We start from the raw sequence: 17,978 nt of genomic DNA on the forward strand, positions 1-17,978 counted from the left end.
ACGCACTAACTCTTGCTACTTATGGTGGATAAGTACCACGTATACAGAATTAAAACAAAATCAGCTTACCTCCTATCTTTAGACGGCTAAGCGCAACAGAGGTAGGTGCCGCTCGGCTTGCGTACTCGTTCAACGAGAACGATCCTGACGTCACGGTCACATAGCGGCTAATTTCCGGTGTTGCCGGGGCCTCGAGCGGGTAGTTTCGGTTTTTTGCCCGCGCCCCAAACAAAGGTTTGAGGCCGTCGATATCTTTAAAACTACGCACAATAACGAGAAGAAAATCACACCTTGCAATTCAGGGACGCTGACTGCACTAAAAACAGTCATAATCCCAATATCGAAAGTATGGACCGGAGTTAAGCACCGTCTGGCTGAAGTGTTGTTTCTCTGAAGCGTAGCTTTATTTAGTGGCTCCAAGTAAACCCTTCAAGCCGCATTAATAACCCGCCCCCCCCCCCCCCCCCTCACCTGACCCCCTCCCTAAAAAAAAAACGCGAGGCTACGCCACTAGCTGTAGCGGTCTAAATCATTGTAAGCCCGAATTTTTATGAGCCCGTCGGTACCGAATAACAAGAAAATGGCAGTCCGAGGCAAGTTTAGTCTTAGTTATTCATAAAGCATATAATTACCGTACAATTGAAATACTCATTAGAAAAGCCTGATTCTAAAAAAAAAGCAAAAGAGCGATATGTTTTATTTAGTTTCACCACACTATACACAACTTACGGTGATGAGTCCAAATTCATGGCTTTAGGAGGCGGTTAGTTCTTTTAAAGTTGTGAGCTCGGAGCAGGCATCGAGCGTTATGGACATAACAATCACCACTTGACGCACATTTAAAGACGTAAACTGATTTAGAAAGGCGAGTTGGGCTAGTTGGTTGTACATGCTTGAAGTGAGGCGCCAAAACAACGAGGACACAAGGAGAGAAGCAGACAGGACGTGGCGCACTTTCAACTGAACTTTATTTTAGAAAAACACAGAAAAGCAAGCTATGCCCAATGTACACGTGCGCATGGGTAAGAAATAAAGATATAAAGATAGAACGAAGCCATGCGCGTTCTCCTACGTGACACGTTCATTTTGAAGGAACATACTCCCTATCAGATAGAGATAAAGATGGGGCGCTGACACAGACATCGGTGCCACGAGATCTTATGGTGAAGGCCTCCAAGATTTCGCCAGCGATTTTTGTTGCGCCGCTTCCAACAATTCTTGTTTCGTCAAACTTTGGGTCACACTCGCAAGTTTGACAAAACAAGAATTGTTGGAAGCGGCGCAACAAAAATCGCTCGCGAAATCTTGGGAGGCCTTCACCATAAGATCTCGTGGCACCGATGTCTGTGTCAGCGCCCCATCTTTATCTCTATCTGATAGGGAGTATACGTTCCTTCAAAATGAACGTGTCACGTAGGAAAACGAGCTTTGCTTCGTTCTATCTTTATATCTTTATTTCTTACCCATGCGCACGTGTACATTGGGCATAGCTTGCTTTTCTGTGTCTAAAATAAAGTTCGGTTGAAAGTGCGCCTCGTCCTGTCTGCTTCTCTCCTTGTATCCTCGTTGTTTTGGCGCCTCATTTCAAGTATTTAAAGACGGTTCTAGAGAGTTGCAACGAGAACAATATACATATATACATATATCCATAAATTTTTCATTTTCTTGATTATACCTATCTTTTTTCTGTCTGTTTCAAATTCAAGCTTCTAGGAACGTTTGTAAAGGTTGTAAGTACCTAGTGATACAAAGCGTTTGACCACGTCACAAAACATTTGACCCTGTTAAATCATCTCTGGCCATCTCCACCGCAAGATGGCCAAGTGTGATTGGGTCCCACGTTGGTCGTTAATGTTTTTTTTTTCTTCTGTGCTACCGGCCCAGAGAACGACACAAGGCACCGGTTCAACAGCACAGTCATTTAGTGACTCATCGCTGCACGCCGCAATCCAAAAGCTCCCGAGCACACTTCTGCGCCGTCATTTTATCAACGGCGTAGCGCCGTTCGCGTCTAAGATTGCACTTGGCCACCTCGCGGCGGAAATGGTCAGAGGCTTTGTACAACCAGGCTGCCTTTAGGTAGGCCTCCGTAGATGTCCGCTCTTTATAATTATAAAGATGCTAGGATTTTTGTTTGTGTGGCATGACTACCGTTTTTTATTATCAAATTTAGAAAATAATCGTTGCGAAGTTTTTCAAAAGAACTCACAGCAGGGTTCTCCTCCTTCTATGGTAGAGGAACCCAATGATGGCAACACCGACCAAAATCAGAACCACTGGCACCGCAATGGTCCAGGCAGTCGCCGCTGCACAGAGAAAAAGAAGAATATATATTTGCTTCTCTTATCCATCACGCCTTTTGTGGCCGGCATCAAATGGGGTCAACATCAGAAAACTTCCTCCTACAGAGAACGAACGGGGAGCATGATAAACATCTTTAGGAACTTGGTCAGCCTACTAGGCATAAAGGAAGTACACCGCCAGAGAAAGACTTAGGAATAAAAAAGGAAAGTCTCCGCGTTTCCCATGCAACACTTCATTTTGCTTTCGGTTTTATTGTACAGTGAAATATCAGCCGAAAAAACTTCATGGCACCTAATGCATAAGTTTGCTCAAGTGAATGTTCACTGAGTTGAAATTATTGGACAAAACGAAGGTTTGCTGGGAAATTAAATTAATTTTCTTCTTATGGATAGTTTGTTCAAGTAGAGTTTGTTCAAGTGGTCTTTCACTGTAACTCAGCATTGGGTAAAGCATATCTTAAACGTACCTGAGGTAAAGTACAAAGTAAATTAAAGGTGATGTACTCCAAGTGAAGTAGTAAGTACACTTGGTGCAATGTATTTGAAGTAAAGTACTGTACATACAGTATACATTTAATGTACAGTACAAGTACTCTTAACACAATCTTTCATGGTGCCCTTTCATTCTCATACATAAATTTTTAACTGGTATGCACTGCCTAAAGGGTGATCGTTGTGCATACGTTTTTTTTTTTTAAATGGCGGCGAATTTTGGAATAGTTTGTTCAAGCAGTTTGTTCAAGTGGTCTTTCACTGTAACTCAGTATTGAGTAAAGTATATCTAAAACGTACCTGAAGTAAAGTACAAAGTAAATGAAAGGTGACGTACTTCAAGTCAAGTAGTAAGTACACTTGGTGCAATGTATTTGAAGTACTATAAATACAATATACATTCAAGTTACAGTACAAGTACTCTTAACACAATCTTTCATGGCTCCCTTTCATTCTCATACATACATTTTTTGAACTGGTATGCACTGCCCAATGAGTGATCGTTATGCACCAGTTTTTTTTTGGAAATGGCGGCAAATTTTGGATAAAGTCAAGTGGTCACAAAGTTGTTGTTTTACTCTCAGTGACAAACTATTTAACACAATCAACTTATAAGGGACTAATTTGTATCAATCTTAAAGCCGCCATGATTCACCAAAAAAATGTCCAGATGCCGTCCCAAAACACGATAGCGCGTTTTTGCATGTGGATATACCATTTCTTTTTTCGTTCAAGGTTAGTCAACTGTCTTCTCGACCTCAGAAATTATGTAGAGTACTGTAAAAAGAAAAAAAAAAAGAACTTGAGCTTGTGGTAAGCGTGGAGACCGAGAAAGTAAGTGCGTAACTCCACTAGTATTCTTAAACTCCTCGCCTGCGCTGAACGAGCGAGAAGTAGCAAGAGTTAAAGATGTTGCGGAAAAGCCATCCTCATTACACACGGCGATGTGTCGTAATATTTGGACGATAGCCCTCCCGGTATTTCTTTAGAATTGAAACAGCTTCATTTTACTTTAAACATTTAACCAGAACAAAATTTGAAAAAGTACTTTGAAGTCGGGAGTTGCACTTTTCTGGAAAGATACCAGAAAAAAAAATGCTTTAAGTAAGGTACAAGCACATGCTTAGGGAATGTACTTCAAGAGAAGTTAGATTTTTCTAAACCTACTGAGCTAGTACTTTAAATACATTGAACTTAAAGTACTATCCTACAATGTTGTAACTAATATGTTGTTTCTTAATGAAGACGGTATGCGTAAACCAGGAACTTCCTTTTGTAATCCTAATTTAATTAAAAATACAGCTTGAAGCATGAGCTAGCTAACTTTTGTAGCTGGTTTCTCATTGCATTTTCAAGTTGCATGATTTAAGCAAGCGCAGGCAAGTCCTTCTACGTTACGATTGCGGCCAAGGAAGTTCACCTGCGAACTTCGCTTTTGACGATGCAAGTTACGCTTCTCCCCTGATCCGTTAAATGTATGGGAATCTTCAAGCAAGCTTCTCCTCTCTAAGGTTACTAGCTTGCTCGGAACTATAGTTCCACTACCCAAACTATAGGGTGGTTCAAGTCACCAGGCTCGATCTAAAATTGACCGTAAAAATCGACGCCTGCACGTAGCAATCTTAACTTTTCGTCAACGGTGTAATTCACCAGGTCGGTTTTCTTTGGTAAAATTACAAAGCGTAGCTCTCTTTCTGTAAAAAATAAGGCCAAGGAACTTGCCAGGGTCTACGGCGGGCAGCAACGCAGACGACAGGAGTCCAGTAGCGGGGTGTGTTTGGCGTTTGTATTGATAGATGGCGCTACCTCCTTATCGCGACGGCTTGCGACCACCGTGGCTTATTAAAATGAATATAATCTTTTTGAAATGTACCTTCGGTTAAAAAATAAACGCGAACAATAAAAGGAAAACTTAAAGTAAAAAAAAAAACGCGTCTTCTGCGTAACAGCGGCGCTTTTGCTGCCAACGGATCTTGTCTGCGTGTCGTCTGCTATCTTTCGCTGGCCGGCTGCACCTTCAGACGCTGCTCTCGAAGCCATCTATCAATACGAACTCCAAACACACCCAGCTAATGGACTTTGTCGTTTTGGTCGCCGCCCGCCGTAGACCCTGGAGAGTTTCTTGGATCTATTTTTTAATAAAAAAGAACTACGCTTTGTAATTTTTTCAAGAAAAAACCGACTTATGAAATTTTTGATTGCTACGCGCAGGCGTCAATTTTTACGGTTTATTTTAGATCGAGCCTGGTGACTTGAACCACCCTATATAATGCACATTTGCGGTTTGAGATTCCCATACATTTAACGGATCTAAAACACTTGAATCTTCCAAATACTAAGTTTTGTCTACTTTAATTACCGCAGCTCTCCGCCGCACCAAAACTTGGCAAATCGCTAAGTCTACCGTTCAAGTCAGCCAATCAGCGAGTCGGAAAGAGACACCTGTCTGTACTTCACCGTCCTATAGTTGTGCGCAGTACTGTCAAAGCTATGGGCGGAAAAGAGAGTAAAGTCCCTTTTGTGCGAATTTTAACTAACAGAAGAATCTCCGAGGGAGAAAAACCTCATTGAAAACCGTCTGTAGGGCCCACCAGGACCCCTGAAAGGTCTTAACGCACCAATCAAGAATCAAAATTTTCTAATGGGCCTCATGCCCGTCAAAGTTTTCTAATGGGTCTGACTCAAACTCTTCAGAAATTCTTGAAGGGTACCTTCAAGAATTTCTGAAGAGTTTGACAACCCGTCAAGGTTTTTTTAGAGGCCTATGGGATCTATTGCAAAAAGTTTCGGGAGGGCACGTGACCCATCGAAATAGTTTTAACACGTCTGTGGGGGAAATCGCGTGACCCTTCAGGATGTACGCGTTGGGGAAGGCGCTTTGCCATTTTGTATCAGGCGGCCAAACGACCAGTCGCTTCAGTGTTTGCTTCCCGTCCCAAACGTGTACTTTATTTTATAAAGCCGATTAGTCTGCGGATTAGAAAGAAAGCCTCTCAGTGGCTGTTTCTTGTGCCTCTCGTACGCACAGCTTCAGAAGATCGTTCAGCGACTATCAGGAACTACACCGTTGCCGTACTTGGGATTTCGTCAACAGTGGCCGATGTTGGTTTCGCTTTTGTCGTTTCCGCTGAACATGTTGCTGACGGTGCGTGCGTGCGTGCGTGTGGTGCGCCCGCTTGGTTTTAGGAGTCGAACTACCAAACATTTTATGAATTTACCCAGCTGCATTGTGAGTACCTTGACACAATGAAAGCCGTTTACAACTCCCTGTAACGCCGAATTAGAGCGCAGCTCTTGAGAAGGAGGATTGGAAGGTACGGAGAGGAGGCTATGCCACTCCTCCTCTGCTGCTCGCCTTCCATTTAGGGGAAGTGTTTCCGCTAGATTTAGCAGGGAAATTTTTCCGCTAGATTTAACATGGAAAATTTTCAACTAGATTTAGCGGGAAATTTTCCCGCTAGATTTAGCGAGGAACATTTTTCGCTAGATTTAGCGGGGAAACTTTTCCGCTAGATTTAGCGGGGAAATTTGTTCGCTAGATTTAGTGGGGAAATTTTCCCGCTAGATTTGGCGGGTAATTGTTTCCCCTACATTTAGCGGTGAAATATTTCCGCCAGATTTTGCGGGGAAAATTTTCCGCTAAATTTAGCGGGGCAATTTACTGATATGCACCGCGTGGTTCCGCCGACGGCGACGGCGTTCCAGCCGGAAACGGGCGCCTAAGAGCTGCGCTCTAAAATATTTTTGGTGACAAGGAATTCGGTTGATGCTATTTGGTTTGATTGCTTTTGTCTACAGTAGCTTGCGCTGCGTTTTCCGTACATGTGTGTTCTTATTGTCTTTCTGATTCTCACCATGCATGTGGAACTCAGTCTAAAATAAACTTCACGTGTAATAGAACTGAATTCTCAAGCGAAGCTCTCGCAGCTTAAATCGCGGCGCAAAAGTTTCAAGCTGCCCTTTGCACAAGTTCGGGGGCACCTTACCTGACAACTGTGTTATTACGCGAGATCTTCGCGTTTCATCTCACATAGGTCACAAAGGAAGTCATTTAGCACCATCGTGATGCTGTATACTGTGCATCCTTTATCGTTTTTTTCCCAAGCAGCAAAAAATATTTGAGTGATCCAATTGGAATTGCTTCCTGTTCCTGCCTCACCCCGACGCCACGCTCCATTTCAACACAGCCATCAAACAAGGCGTTTGGATTTACTAACCCACGTAATACCCCAAAACATTTATGTACTGAGTGAGTCAAAGAGATAATTGGCTGCATGATGGTACCGGATAGGTTAGTTTCTTAATGTATCCCGCTAGAATGTTCCACAGAGGTGCCTAAAGGTGGCGGATTTTGCGGTATATCAAAATTTCACTAAACAAACTTACACGAGTGGAAGTTTAAAAGCAAGAGCTTGTAACCTCTACTTAAGGCGTCTTCAGCTAACAAAAGGCGTCTGATTGGCGCGGTTAACAAATTATATTTTCCCGAGGAATCTGCCGTATCCGGTCGGCATGCTATTCAGTACCTCTAGAGCGAAAATAGTTTTTGTGGAAGCGGTAAATAAAGCCGATGCCAAAACCGACGCTCAAACATGTCGGCGATTTTTAGGGCCGTAACGCCAGTGGCAGGCGGGCTGCAGGTCGAGAAGGCTAACTAATAAACAGAGCATGCCGAGCATTTGTCTCGTGCTGTTGCGCAAGCGCTGGAGCGAGTTTCCAGAACATTCATTCGACATCATCAAACTTCTCGTAATCATTTGGGAACAGATTCTAGTGCGCAAAAGAGTGAACCCCTGCCTGCCACAGGCGTCACGTTCTCATTTTTGAACGGGGCAGCTGCCCCGTTTTGGGTATTTTATTTTGCTGTTGTGTTGTAGTATCTCTTTTTTTTGGTCAAGTGTACTTTGGTGTACCCGCCCTCACACAAACACAAAAGTGCTTTCGTGAGACGGATTTAAGTGTTTGTATAATGAAGCGAAAATAAACGATTACTATTGCTGCCAATAAAAAAAGAAATGTAAAAAAAAAAAACCGGTGAGGAGCAAAACTGAAAATCTATTAAAATACCGGAATATTGCTTGGACCCAATATGTTAGTTACCAGTTCAGCTACGTTTGCTGATGTGTTTTTAGACCATGAGTCGGAAGGCCCGCGAGGGAGTTGGACGCGGCCTCCGACACGAAACCATAAAAGTAGCCCCGCCTTCTCCCACAGACTCAAGGACAACATGGCACTTTTTACCTCAGATGGGGCGAGACAGGAACAGGAAGCAATTCCAATGGGAACCATTGACCGGCATCCCTATATTGAAGCAGAGAACGTCTAGACTTCCTTTCTGCATTTCTTTCACCTACCTGCCTCCTTGCCCCCTCCCAACACACGCACACCTTCGCGACTTGCTGCCCGGTCCCTCGGCCTCTTCCGCGTCGGCTAAGTGACGACTCGGCCAACACCATCGATAATAACGGAGGCCTCCGAATGCCCCACTCTCCTTCTACGGAACGTCATCACAGTCGGATGGCGTCAACTCGGCAACTAGACTCGAGCCCGATGCCGAGCGTCCTTCGACATGTTGATTGGACACGAAGCCCAGCTGAACTCTGAAGCAGCGCTCGTATCCAATCCGTGTCTTCGCTCCATCCCACTGTGTTGACGTCACAATTCTGGTGCACAGGCTTTGATTATTCTAGATGGTGTTGACTCCGTTCGATGCCGCAAGAGGTTTCCGACCACCTTTGGTTTAGAAAATTCTGCCGCAAATCAGAGACCATAAAAAAACAAGTGAATACTGTTTTAACGAAAGCTAGATGTGGGTCGAAAAACGCAATATTACGCAAAAAAAGAAAAGAGAAAATAATTTTGGGTTTTTATGACATTTTGTTGTCTTTGAATCTTCATATCTTATGTATAAAAGTAAGTGGCGGGTATGATGACGAAATTATGGCCGATTCGTCTGGGCCCGCATCGCACCGGTGCAGTGTGGTTCGTGGTACACGGAAGGTTAGAGGGGAAAGGGGAGCTTCCTTCTCTCCCCGCCACTTTTGTGTGCTAAAGTGGAAAGAGTTCACTGCACTGAACGGGTGCGATGCGGGCCCAGACGAATTGGCCATTAGTTGAATACGAATTTAAAACCTCCCGGCAACCGAGAACGGAGTAAATCTGAGCCATGAATTCTGCGCGAGGGTCTTCAAAATGTGACGTCACCCGCCATCACATTTACGTTGACAAGTAGGCATAGTCGTCTCCGCTCCATAGAAGTCTCCTGTTGTTTCAATTTCTCACAGGAAATTTTTAACGAAGCAATTTTTTTTACGCCGCGAAGGACTATCGCTAGATGCTTGTATAGTAAGATTCGAACGCGTTTTTCCCTTTACGTAATTTGAGGGCATGTTGAGATTCTGCGGATAAGAGCGTTTGTTCTTAATATTTTCTCATCACAAGCAAATTTTGACTTTATGTGGTTTAAAGCATGTACAATGAAACTATTAAAGATTAGTTAGAATGTATATTTTTATAAGTATGAAATTTTTAAGAAAGATTTGTTAGTCCCTTGAAATTAGCGTTTTTTTGTGATCTTTAATGATTTCAAAATAAGTCTAGCAGACATTATTTTTCTTTATTGCCCTTAGTGCTTTAAAATCAGCGTCATGTTTTCGTCTTCTATCTTATTAGGGAGTTTTCATAGATCGTGTTTTCCCCTCCGCTAAGCCCTCCGCAACGAAGATGCCGCTACTGCGCCTGCGCGCCGACGGCCTTGACTGGAGAGTTCCGGGTATCGTTACGGAGAGCGTTGCGGAACGGGGAAAACGTTCTATGAAAACTCCCTATTCTCCTTGCGTAGTTGCGGCGCTTTGAACGTGAAAATGAGCGGATTAGTTTATTTTAGTAGGCTTTTTTAAGTGTGTTGTCATGCCCAACGCGTGTACAAGAACATGCTTTTTTTTCTGCATGTCCATTGCATCCAAAACATAGTACACAAGCTATATCAAATATAAGAGCGGATTTATAAAGAAAATAACGAACGCTATAAACTAGGAAAATTTCATTTAGTGATCGTAAGTAATAAAAACAAATGTTTTCCCCTGGCGCATTTCTTATTAAAGTCGTAAAAACGTTTAGTGTGCACAAGCCACGGGAACGTGTTTGTTTACCGGATGAATGGATTTGTAGCTCGGCCGAGCTGCCAGCGACAAGCTCGCACCGTTCTCCGGACGCAGTGTCCGGACAGGTGCACGTCGGACGTTCGCCTGCTGCCAGGACATCGCAGTGGCCGCCGTTCAGGCAGAAGGAGGCCGGACAACCTAGGATGACAAGTAGAAAACCAGAACATGTATCTCGATAACGCAACTAATGTTCAGGAGACTGATCTGGCGCGACCAACCAACACGTCCTAGATACCCCGGCCGTAGTAATGATCGTCTATCGGACTTCAGTGGCGAGTACAGATGTGTCCCGTTGTGTTGGTGCATTTTCTTTATCCGCGTTTTACGGACTGTTTTATCCCCATAACATACACTGCACGACACTGTTAACACAAACATGACTTTGACACTTTTATTTTCCTTTACATTCAACTTCGAAAGAGTCTTGGCGGGCCTAATATTTTGCTGCTTAGGTTAGTGTCCCCAATGATTACTCTACACCGCACTGTATAGTTTGATGACAGCAATTCAATTCCAAAAAAAAAAAAAAGGCGATCGCTTGTTTGCGTTCACAGTATCGCGCAGTGTACAGCGTTTACCAACTGACTTAATTTGATACTTTTAGTACCGTAGCACTGAGTTTTTCCACGCCACCCGCCGGAGGCGTGCACGAGGCACAGACTGGAAACGTGGGTTACGTGTGCGATCGGCTGGAATTGGTGCTCAATCAGGAAAGTCACCTCCGCCAATCCCATCTAGAAGACAAGGCCTGCCAATGACGTCATCGTTGGTGGATCTCCGACCCGCCCCCGAGCGGCAAACATGCAAAACCTCGACGAGAGACGCCGCAAATAGCGGCGGACGCGTTCATCTTGGCGTCGTCGAGTGAATCCACTCGTGATGACGTTTACGGGCTAAGGCGCAAGCCTTGCCTCCTAGGCGGTATTAATAGCGCTGACCCGCGGGAGGTGTTATACAGAATTCAGCACTACGTCCTTGTTGTGTAGGGAAGGTTGGGTCAACATAGAAGTACATTTTCGTTTTCTTGCTTCAGTATCCTATTCGTGATAGATTATATTAAGCGAGCAGCTTTTTAATTCCACCGAGATGCAAGTGGCTATTATAAGAGTTTATAAGATGTCGACAAGATGCGTGGTTTTGCAAATCTGTGTGTCAGAAAGTCCCCTGTCATTCTCACTTTGTAGGCTTTGGCGGTTATGGGATGTCTTACTTAGGTTTGAAAACGCAGTCGTTTATATGCGGCAACATGTTTTATAAGAGGAATGCTTAGTGTTATATATATGCGAAGGAAGTCTAAAATATTTTTTTATTGTTTTACGCAGATTTTGGTTAGGGCTAGGGTTTCATAACAAAATTTTCTCCGAAAGACGTAATTTTCCCGTTAAATTTAATGGCAAAAGGTAAATTTGCGTATTCTAATTTAGCACCAAACAAATTTTCTTGCTATGCATGTAGCAGAAAAACTTGAATAGGTGCAACATTGCTTATCTATTTGATTTCCCTGCTAAATTTAGCGTGACAAAGCTTCCGATTAAGTTTGGCGAATACATTACCCCCCCCCCCCCCTCCCGTAACAAGCATTAAAAACAAACTACATTTTGTGCATCTCTGGCTTATCCTATATATGATATATCAAGCACTATTTTTGCTTGATTTGACAAAGATTCTCAAGGCCATCCAACCAAAGAACTGAACATAAAGTAAGATAACTCGTTATTTTTTTATTATAAATAGTGTATGGATGTGACAGTGCTATGATCAACCTAATTAACTATGTTTTGTCTATTTCTACCTTTATTTTATTTTTTGTAGATATTTGGAACGTGCAAGGGAAGCCTGAAGCCACTCTGCGGACTAAAAAGTTTTTTTTTCTTTTTTAAAGATATTCATTTTGTTGAGAGGTGACTGATTTTGTAAATTACAGGTCAGGCTGATGGCGTTTTCCATTAACCTAACCTGTAAGGTTAGGTTAGGGCAAACGCTATGCAGTGGTTGGGGCGGATTTATAGGTCAGTGGGAATTCGGCTTCATAGTGGGAAGCTGCACAGAGATATAAAGTCACGGACAACAATAACCTATTTCTCTTTCTGAAAACACTTAAAAGAGTCGCCCTTGTGAGCTGGCAGGCTGGGGAGGCGGTCGCCACCTCCGTCTTTCCATCCCCCATGAATCCGCCCCTGACACTGGTGGGGACTATATACCGGGCTCGAGGTATCGAAAACAAAACTTTTCTCTCAAGATTTGCGCCTACTTATTTACAACAAGAGCGGGCTACAGTCTGGAAGATACGACAACTAGGAGAGAGTTACGCCGAAATTGTATTTACTCCCACAAACGGTCTCGTCGGATCCGTCGCTGCAGTCATTGTGGCCGTCGCATAAGAAGTTTCGGTTTATGCACCAGTCCGGCGACCCGCTTGGGCAGAAGGCCAGTGTTTTCTCGCACTGGTTGCGGCCACCGCACTTTTCGTCCAGTCCGTTGGGGCAGTCCCGCACTCCGTCGCAGAGCAGGCCCAACGGGACGCAGTGTTCGTCGTCCCGACAGTCGAACTCTCCATGACCACACCCGGCAGTAGGCGGCGTCACAGTTTCTCCAGACGCAGTGCTCGACCCCATGGTGGGTACTTCGGCCGTTGTAGCCTCGCTACGGGGTGCTGTAAGAATGTGTGACACGGAATAATTGTATATGTACAGGAAGTCTTTGCGCAGATAAGCTAGTGAAGATTAGACTTACCACAACCCCAAGATGGTAGGTATAGCAAAATACGACAGACGCATATATTTATATATGTCGAACCTGCAGTCTCGGGATTGTGTTGTGTCTAATCGTGTATGCTCCGCTTGCGAAGCAGGGTATGGCACAGGTCTAAAATTTCGGCCTCCGAGTATTGTGGGATGCGACCGTCACTCTCGCTGGAGAATCGATGTGTACTACGACATCAGTCGGCAATTCACCGCGCACGCGCATTCGAGCGCCTCCCACTGTCCCTCGGAAGCACGCGCGCGCACTGAGTCGTGTCGTTTGCTTGATTACGACCTCTTTAAGACTGTGCTCTCTTTACAAAAATAACGCAACTAGACATATCCAAGTTGTACATGCAATGTCCGAAGGTTCAATGACCTTCCTGAGCATCATACTTCAGTGTAAGGTCTACCTTTCGTGGGACGCAGAGCGAAAAATATCTCCAGGCGCTCCGCAAGGCCGCTTCCCCGCAAGAGATTAACAGAGTACTATGCCCCGGCGCTTGTCCCGTCCCGTCCTCCCGTGTCCTTCGTCTTTAGCTCTAATATTTTCATGAGGTTCCCCGCATGCGCTGTAGTCAGATTCGAATCACGTGACCCTTTCTCTGCCAATGAGCAGTTGGCGGCGAAAGAAAAGGGAAGACGATAGTTTGATTCCGCAATCTAGTTACTCTTGTGCGACGCAGGATAACTGTATCTGCTTCGCTTGCAGAATACGATATAACAATGGTCTCTGTTTTTTATTTTTTTATGCGAGTGTTGTGGGAAGCGACCCTTGCTTCTTCGCAGGAGACACAAAGATGTCTTGTGAGCGACCTATGTTCAACCCTACCAATAGTCCGATCATCCCTAAGCTGACAGTGTGGTGGGGATTAAGCGATCGCCATGTCAATCAATCTCCTCCCTTTCGTTATCTGACCCCACTCTCCGCGGACGCGACTGCGAGCAGAAAACGTTCTAAATAATGCGGCTTTGATTTGAACTTTGTTAGTTCCTGGTGGTCGTAGACTGTGAGTGTTTCAAAACTTCTCACGAGGCACCTTAACCCCCCACCACAAACTCTAAAAATGTTTTCTTGGGTGAGGCAACTGATTCTGGTGTCCCTAAACTTCTGAAACTTAAGATGGTTCTGAATGTGGATGACTGTTCGGCATCCGTACTTGCGTTAGTTTGAAATGGTTTTTGATTCATGAAGAAACAGGACTAGTTCTTTTGATCTTGATGCTTTCCAGGCATTGTAGAAAAGAGCTAATGACTGCATGACTGTTTTTTGGACATCAAAATAAATAATTTGTTCATAAATACTTTCCTTTTTAAAGAAGCCAAGCTCATACAATCCTTACGTGTTTCTGGTGGAGCCAAAGTCCTAGGAGTTGACTCCGTTGAATGAGGTGTCGATGCCGTAACTGCAAAAGATCACAATTACAGTTTATATTTTCAAAACATATAAATCCAGGTAAAATTGCATGATTCTATATATTTCCTGATAGGAATAATAGTATCAGACAGTATGGCTAACAATTTTCATACTTCGGTTCTAACAAAACACTAGTTAACACTTATCGAAAGATTAGTTAAAGGTTTATAAAAAGCTAGGTAAAAGACTTATCAAAAAGTAGTTGAAAGTCTTAAAAGCTAATTAAAGGACTTGTAAAAAGTCTAGTTAAGTGACATAAAAATTCTAGTCAAAAGTATTAGATAATAATAGTTAAGATTTAAAATATCGGTCAAAATACTTGTCATAGCACTAGTTAAAAAGTTATAATAAGAATGGAAACACTGCAGCCAACACTTCACATCATAGAGAGCTTCCTAGCAGAAGTAGGCATGAAACTATCGGCCGAGAAGACTACACTCCTGATATTTGGTAGAGAAAGAGACAACATCAACCCTACTCTAAAGTTCGACGAGCAGACAATAGAAAAGAGTGACGAACACACCATTCTCGGAATCCACGTCAACACCAAACTCAATCCCGACAAATGGATCAAAAGAATGCGCGACGCATGGAGACACGGCACCTCGATCATCAGAAGAATAGCGAATAAACACGGCGGAGCAGGTGAAGGAATTGCCAGAACGATAGTTCAAGCGGCACTCATACCGAAAGTCACGTATGGCTGTCGCTTTTACAGATTGACACTGCATCATTGGGCCCGTCTCGAAACCTTGATGAACGACGCTAGAAGATGTATCTCGGGCCTTCCGAGACAAATAAGACTGAAAGAACTACATAAATGCGTGCCATTTCCGTCGCTGAAAAAATTGGCCTCCACGCAAGAACAAGCACAAAGAGTCAAGATGCAACACACCAAACAAGGCAGAGAAATCGCCAAACTACTTGGTTGGAAAATCGAAAACAATGCACTCATACCAGACCAACTACCACCATAGGAGAGGATCGACATAGCCCAATCGGCCCCTATACCACGAAAAATAAACGGCACAAAAAACCAAAAAAAGACGGCGACACAAGGCAATGAAGCACGCCGAGGAAATAAAAGCCATCATCGAATGTAACGACTCACCTACCATCGTCTGCTACACCGACGCAGCCTTCAGTGAACGAGGAAATGCTGCTCTTGTGTGGTACGTTGAAAACACGAAAACTACTTCCACGAAACAAGCACCTTTCTGCGGAACGGCGCAAGAGGCTGAGATCACGGCCATTGAAGAGGCCCTGAATGCACTAGGACAAGAAGCCCAATACGGCACGAGCATCACCATGTTCACAGACTCCCAAGACGCCATCCGTTCACTGAAGACGCAACAAGAAACGTGCAAGGCGATTCGAAATATTACGACTACGGCCATCAAACTAAGCATGCGCGACATCCGAGCCTCGGTACGCTGGATCCCAGGTCACGAAGGGATCGAGAGCGACGAGATAGCCAACGAGGCAGCAGGAGAGTTAACTCGTTCCTTCCTCCGCTGCCTTCAATGCCACTCCGAAGCCCCCGTGCCCTCTCGAACCCATCAAAATCCACCACAAACGTCACGACCAATCGAGTCTCCGAAGAGCGAACCTGACGGCTTTTACGACCCTTTTTGGGAAATTAAGGCAGCCTGCGAAGTTGCCTTTGCCGGGCGCCACACAGTGCATGCTCGTGATGTTAGCGTGCACGTGCGACTGCCAGCGTGCCAAAAGATACCTTCGCGTGCACACCGCACACGTGCTTGAGGTTTTGTGGCGTCAGTTGCTTCTGTTTGCCGCTGTGGTCGGACTCGGCCACAAAAGAAATGCCCGAGGCTCACCACTCCAGCTTTTTTATTTTTTTAGCCGTTGGCAACTATGCGGGGCGCAAGTTCGTCTGCTTCTTGAGCAGAGATTGCGGTGACGTCAGAACAACGCCGAGTTCTGATTGGCTCCGATCAGAAGGGTAGTGAGTAGACCTGGATGCAGCTAGCATTTGAGGTCTACCCACCGCCCTTCCACTCGGAGTCAATCGGAGCTCAGCATGGTTCTGACGTACGGGTAACCCCTGCGCATTAAGCGGACCAACTTGTTCTCCGAACAGGATGCTTTTTAACTCACCGTCCGAGGTTGGAAGCGGACCCTCCGAGCATTTCCCGGCGAAGACTTCGATGTCGTCGATGGCAACGTCGCTTTTTCCCAGTTTACCAGGATGACCAGAAATGCGAATCTGGGAAGCCGTGTCAAATGTTGAAGGGGGTTCAGTTTCGGTTACCAGTACAGAGACGACAAAGGCGAGAATTTCGTAAATGTATAAGTAAAAAAAAAAGAAAAAGAAAAAAAAAAAGAAAAAAAAAGTAATCTCCGAGCATTTGAAGGTGAGCTAAGAGTTATTTCGTTGTTAATGCTATCCTGATATACGACGTCTTATAATTTACCACCGGGTGTTTCCGCGAAGACTTCAAAATTCTTGAAATAATGTGCTTCAGAAACACGATGACTCATTTCGGGAACACACTTCCATACAAAACAGACGCTAAGAAGTGAAAAAAAAAACAAGCAAAAAGAAAACATGCTAATACGGTAGCCAACTCATTAACATACATTTACGAATAAACTTTTCAATTAGCTCAGTGTGGGGTCCTGTAAAGCGACGAATTTGTAGCTGCAAAAAAAAAAAAAAAGGAAACAATCTCAAATTGGCGTCTAAAGCGGAGAAAAAGTCGCTGTGCACATGCGCGGTAGAAAATCGCGCAATGATTCTGCAGAAAGCTGATTTTCAGCGATCTTTGTGTTTTAGTGAAGACTTCGCTTAAACATGCGGCATACGACACGCAAGTTTAGATGACGTGCAACGTCGTAATATTAGACATCTACTGAATGCGCATAATATATGGTTCTAGAATAAAGTGACACGATTGATGAGGAACAATCTATACACCTGATATAAACCAAGAAAATTTAATGTGGACTGTATAAAACATACCTCTTTTTGTTCGGAAATATAGTTGTGGTGTCTAATACAAACATTAATTAAATATTGAAAGTATGCAAGAAATATATAATTAGTGCTAATTTTTTTTAAAATATAATATACAATTTACGAACCTGGAATTTTAAAAAAATCTCTTCGCAAGATACACTGTTACAACATCAGAACTAACTGAGGCGTGAATTGACATACATAGCCTTACGGCTCCGTTTTCTAAAGCATGAACGCTAAAAAGGCTAAGCGACGTCTAAATATTGATCTGGCTGCGTTCAAATTCTCAATGAATAGAGAGCTTGGCGTGTTTATATTTCACTCGCCGATAAACATTTCCTCAATTTGTGTCGCGAACTTGATGACGAAGTATCATTACTTCGGACTATTTTCACGTGGTGTTTCTTTTTTTTTTTTTTAGGTCACAGCCATATTTCTTATAGAGAGACCTCGAATGTCGCAATAAGCACGCAGAGGAAAAAGAACACCATGGCTTGGGCATTTCGCCGACTGAAAAAGAGGTGTGATAGCACTGGATGACGGTTTTAACGAGCGTTGCTATCTTTCTGAATAGATCCTTTCCAGAACTCCGTCAAGCAACGCCATTTCTTGGGAACGAAGCTCGTGAATAGATCCGAGACTTCACCGAACGCCGAGGCCGCACTTGTTCTCCAAAGGGGCTCAGCCGAGTTGACACCGCGTGCTGACGCAGTCCTCGGGTTCAAAAATGTTCCCGAAGCAATCATTTCACCATAATGAAACAAACGACAAGGACTTTACGTAACGAATGTAACAATATAATCGGACGTTTCGTCTCTCATACTGGACACATCGTGAGCAAATCCAAGTTGGAAGGAATGAAAGAAACAAATCCTTGAACGA

The 17,978-nt window shown here is 43.9% G+C and overlaps 1 protein-coding gene across 1 annotated transcript in view; it reads right to left on the minus strand.

Moving 5' to 3' along the window:
- The window catches only part of LOC8032364 (MAM and LDL-receptor class A domain-containing protein 1), a 235,723-nt gene that overhangs the window by 2,384 nt on the left and 215,361 nt on the right, over positions 1-17,978 (minus strand). The window contains exons 56-60 of the mRNA XM_040206373.3: positions 16,235-16,343; positions 14,043-14,105; positions 12,285-12,611; positions 9,947-10,096; positions 2,210-2,306 (exon numbers count right to left, since the gene is read on the minus strand). Of these exons, the coding sequence (XP_040062307.2) occupies positions 2,210-2,306; positions 9,947-10,096; positions 12,285-12,611; positions 14,043-14,105; positions 16,235-16,343 (746 nt within the window). The remainder of the gene's footprint in view (positions 1-2,209; positions 2,307-9,946; positions 10,097-12,284; positions 12,612-14,042; positions 14,106-16,234; positions 16,344-17,978) is intronic.

Source organism: Ixodes scapularis, unplaced genomic scaffold, assembly GCF_016920785.2.
Source record: "Ixodes scapularis isolate PalLabHiFi unplaced genomic scaffold, ASM1692078v2 PGA_scaffold6__148_contigs__length_123643588, whole genome shotgun sequence".
Classification (NCBI taxonomy): domain Eukaryota; kingdom Metazoa; phylum Arthropoda; class Arachnida; order Ixodida; family Ixodidae; genus Ixodes; species Ixodes scapularis.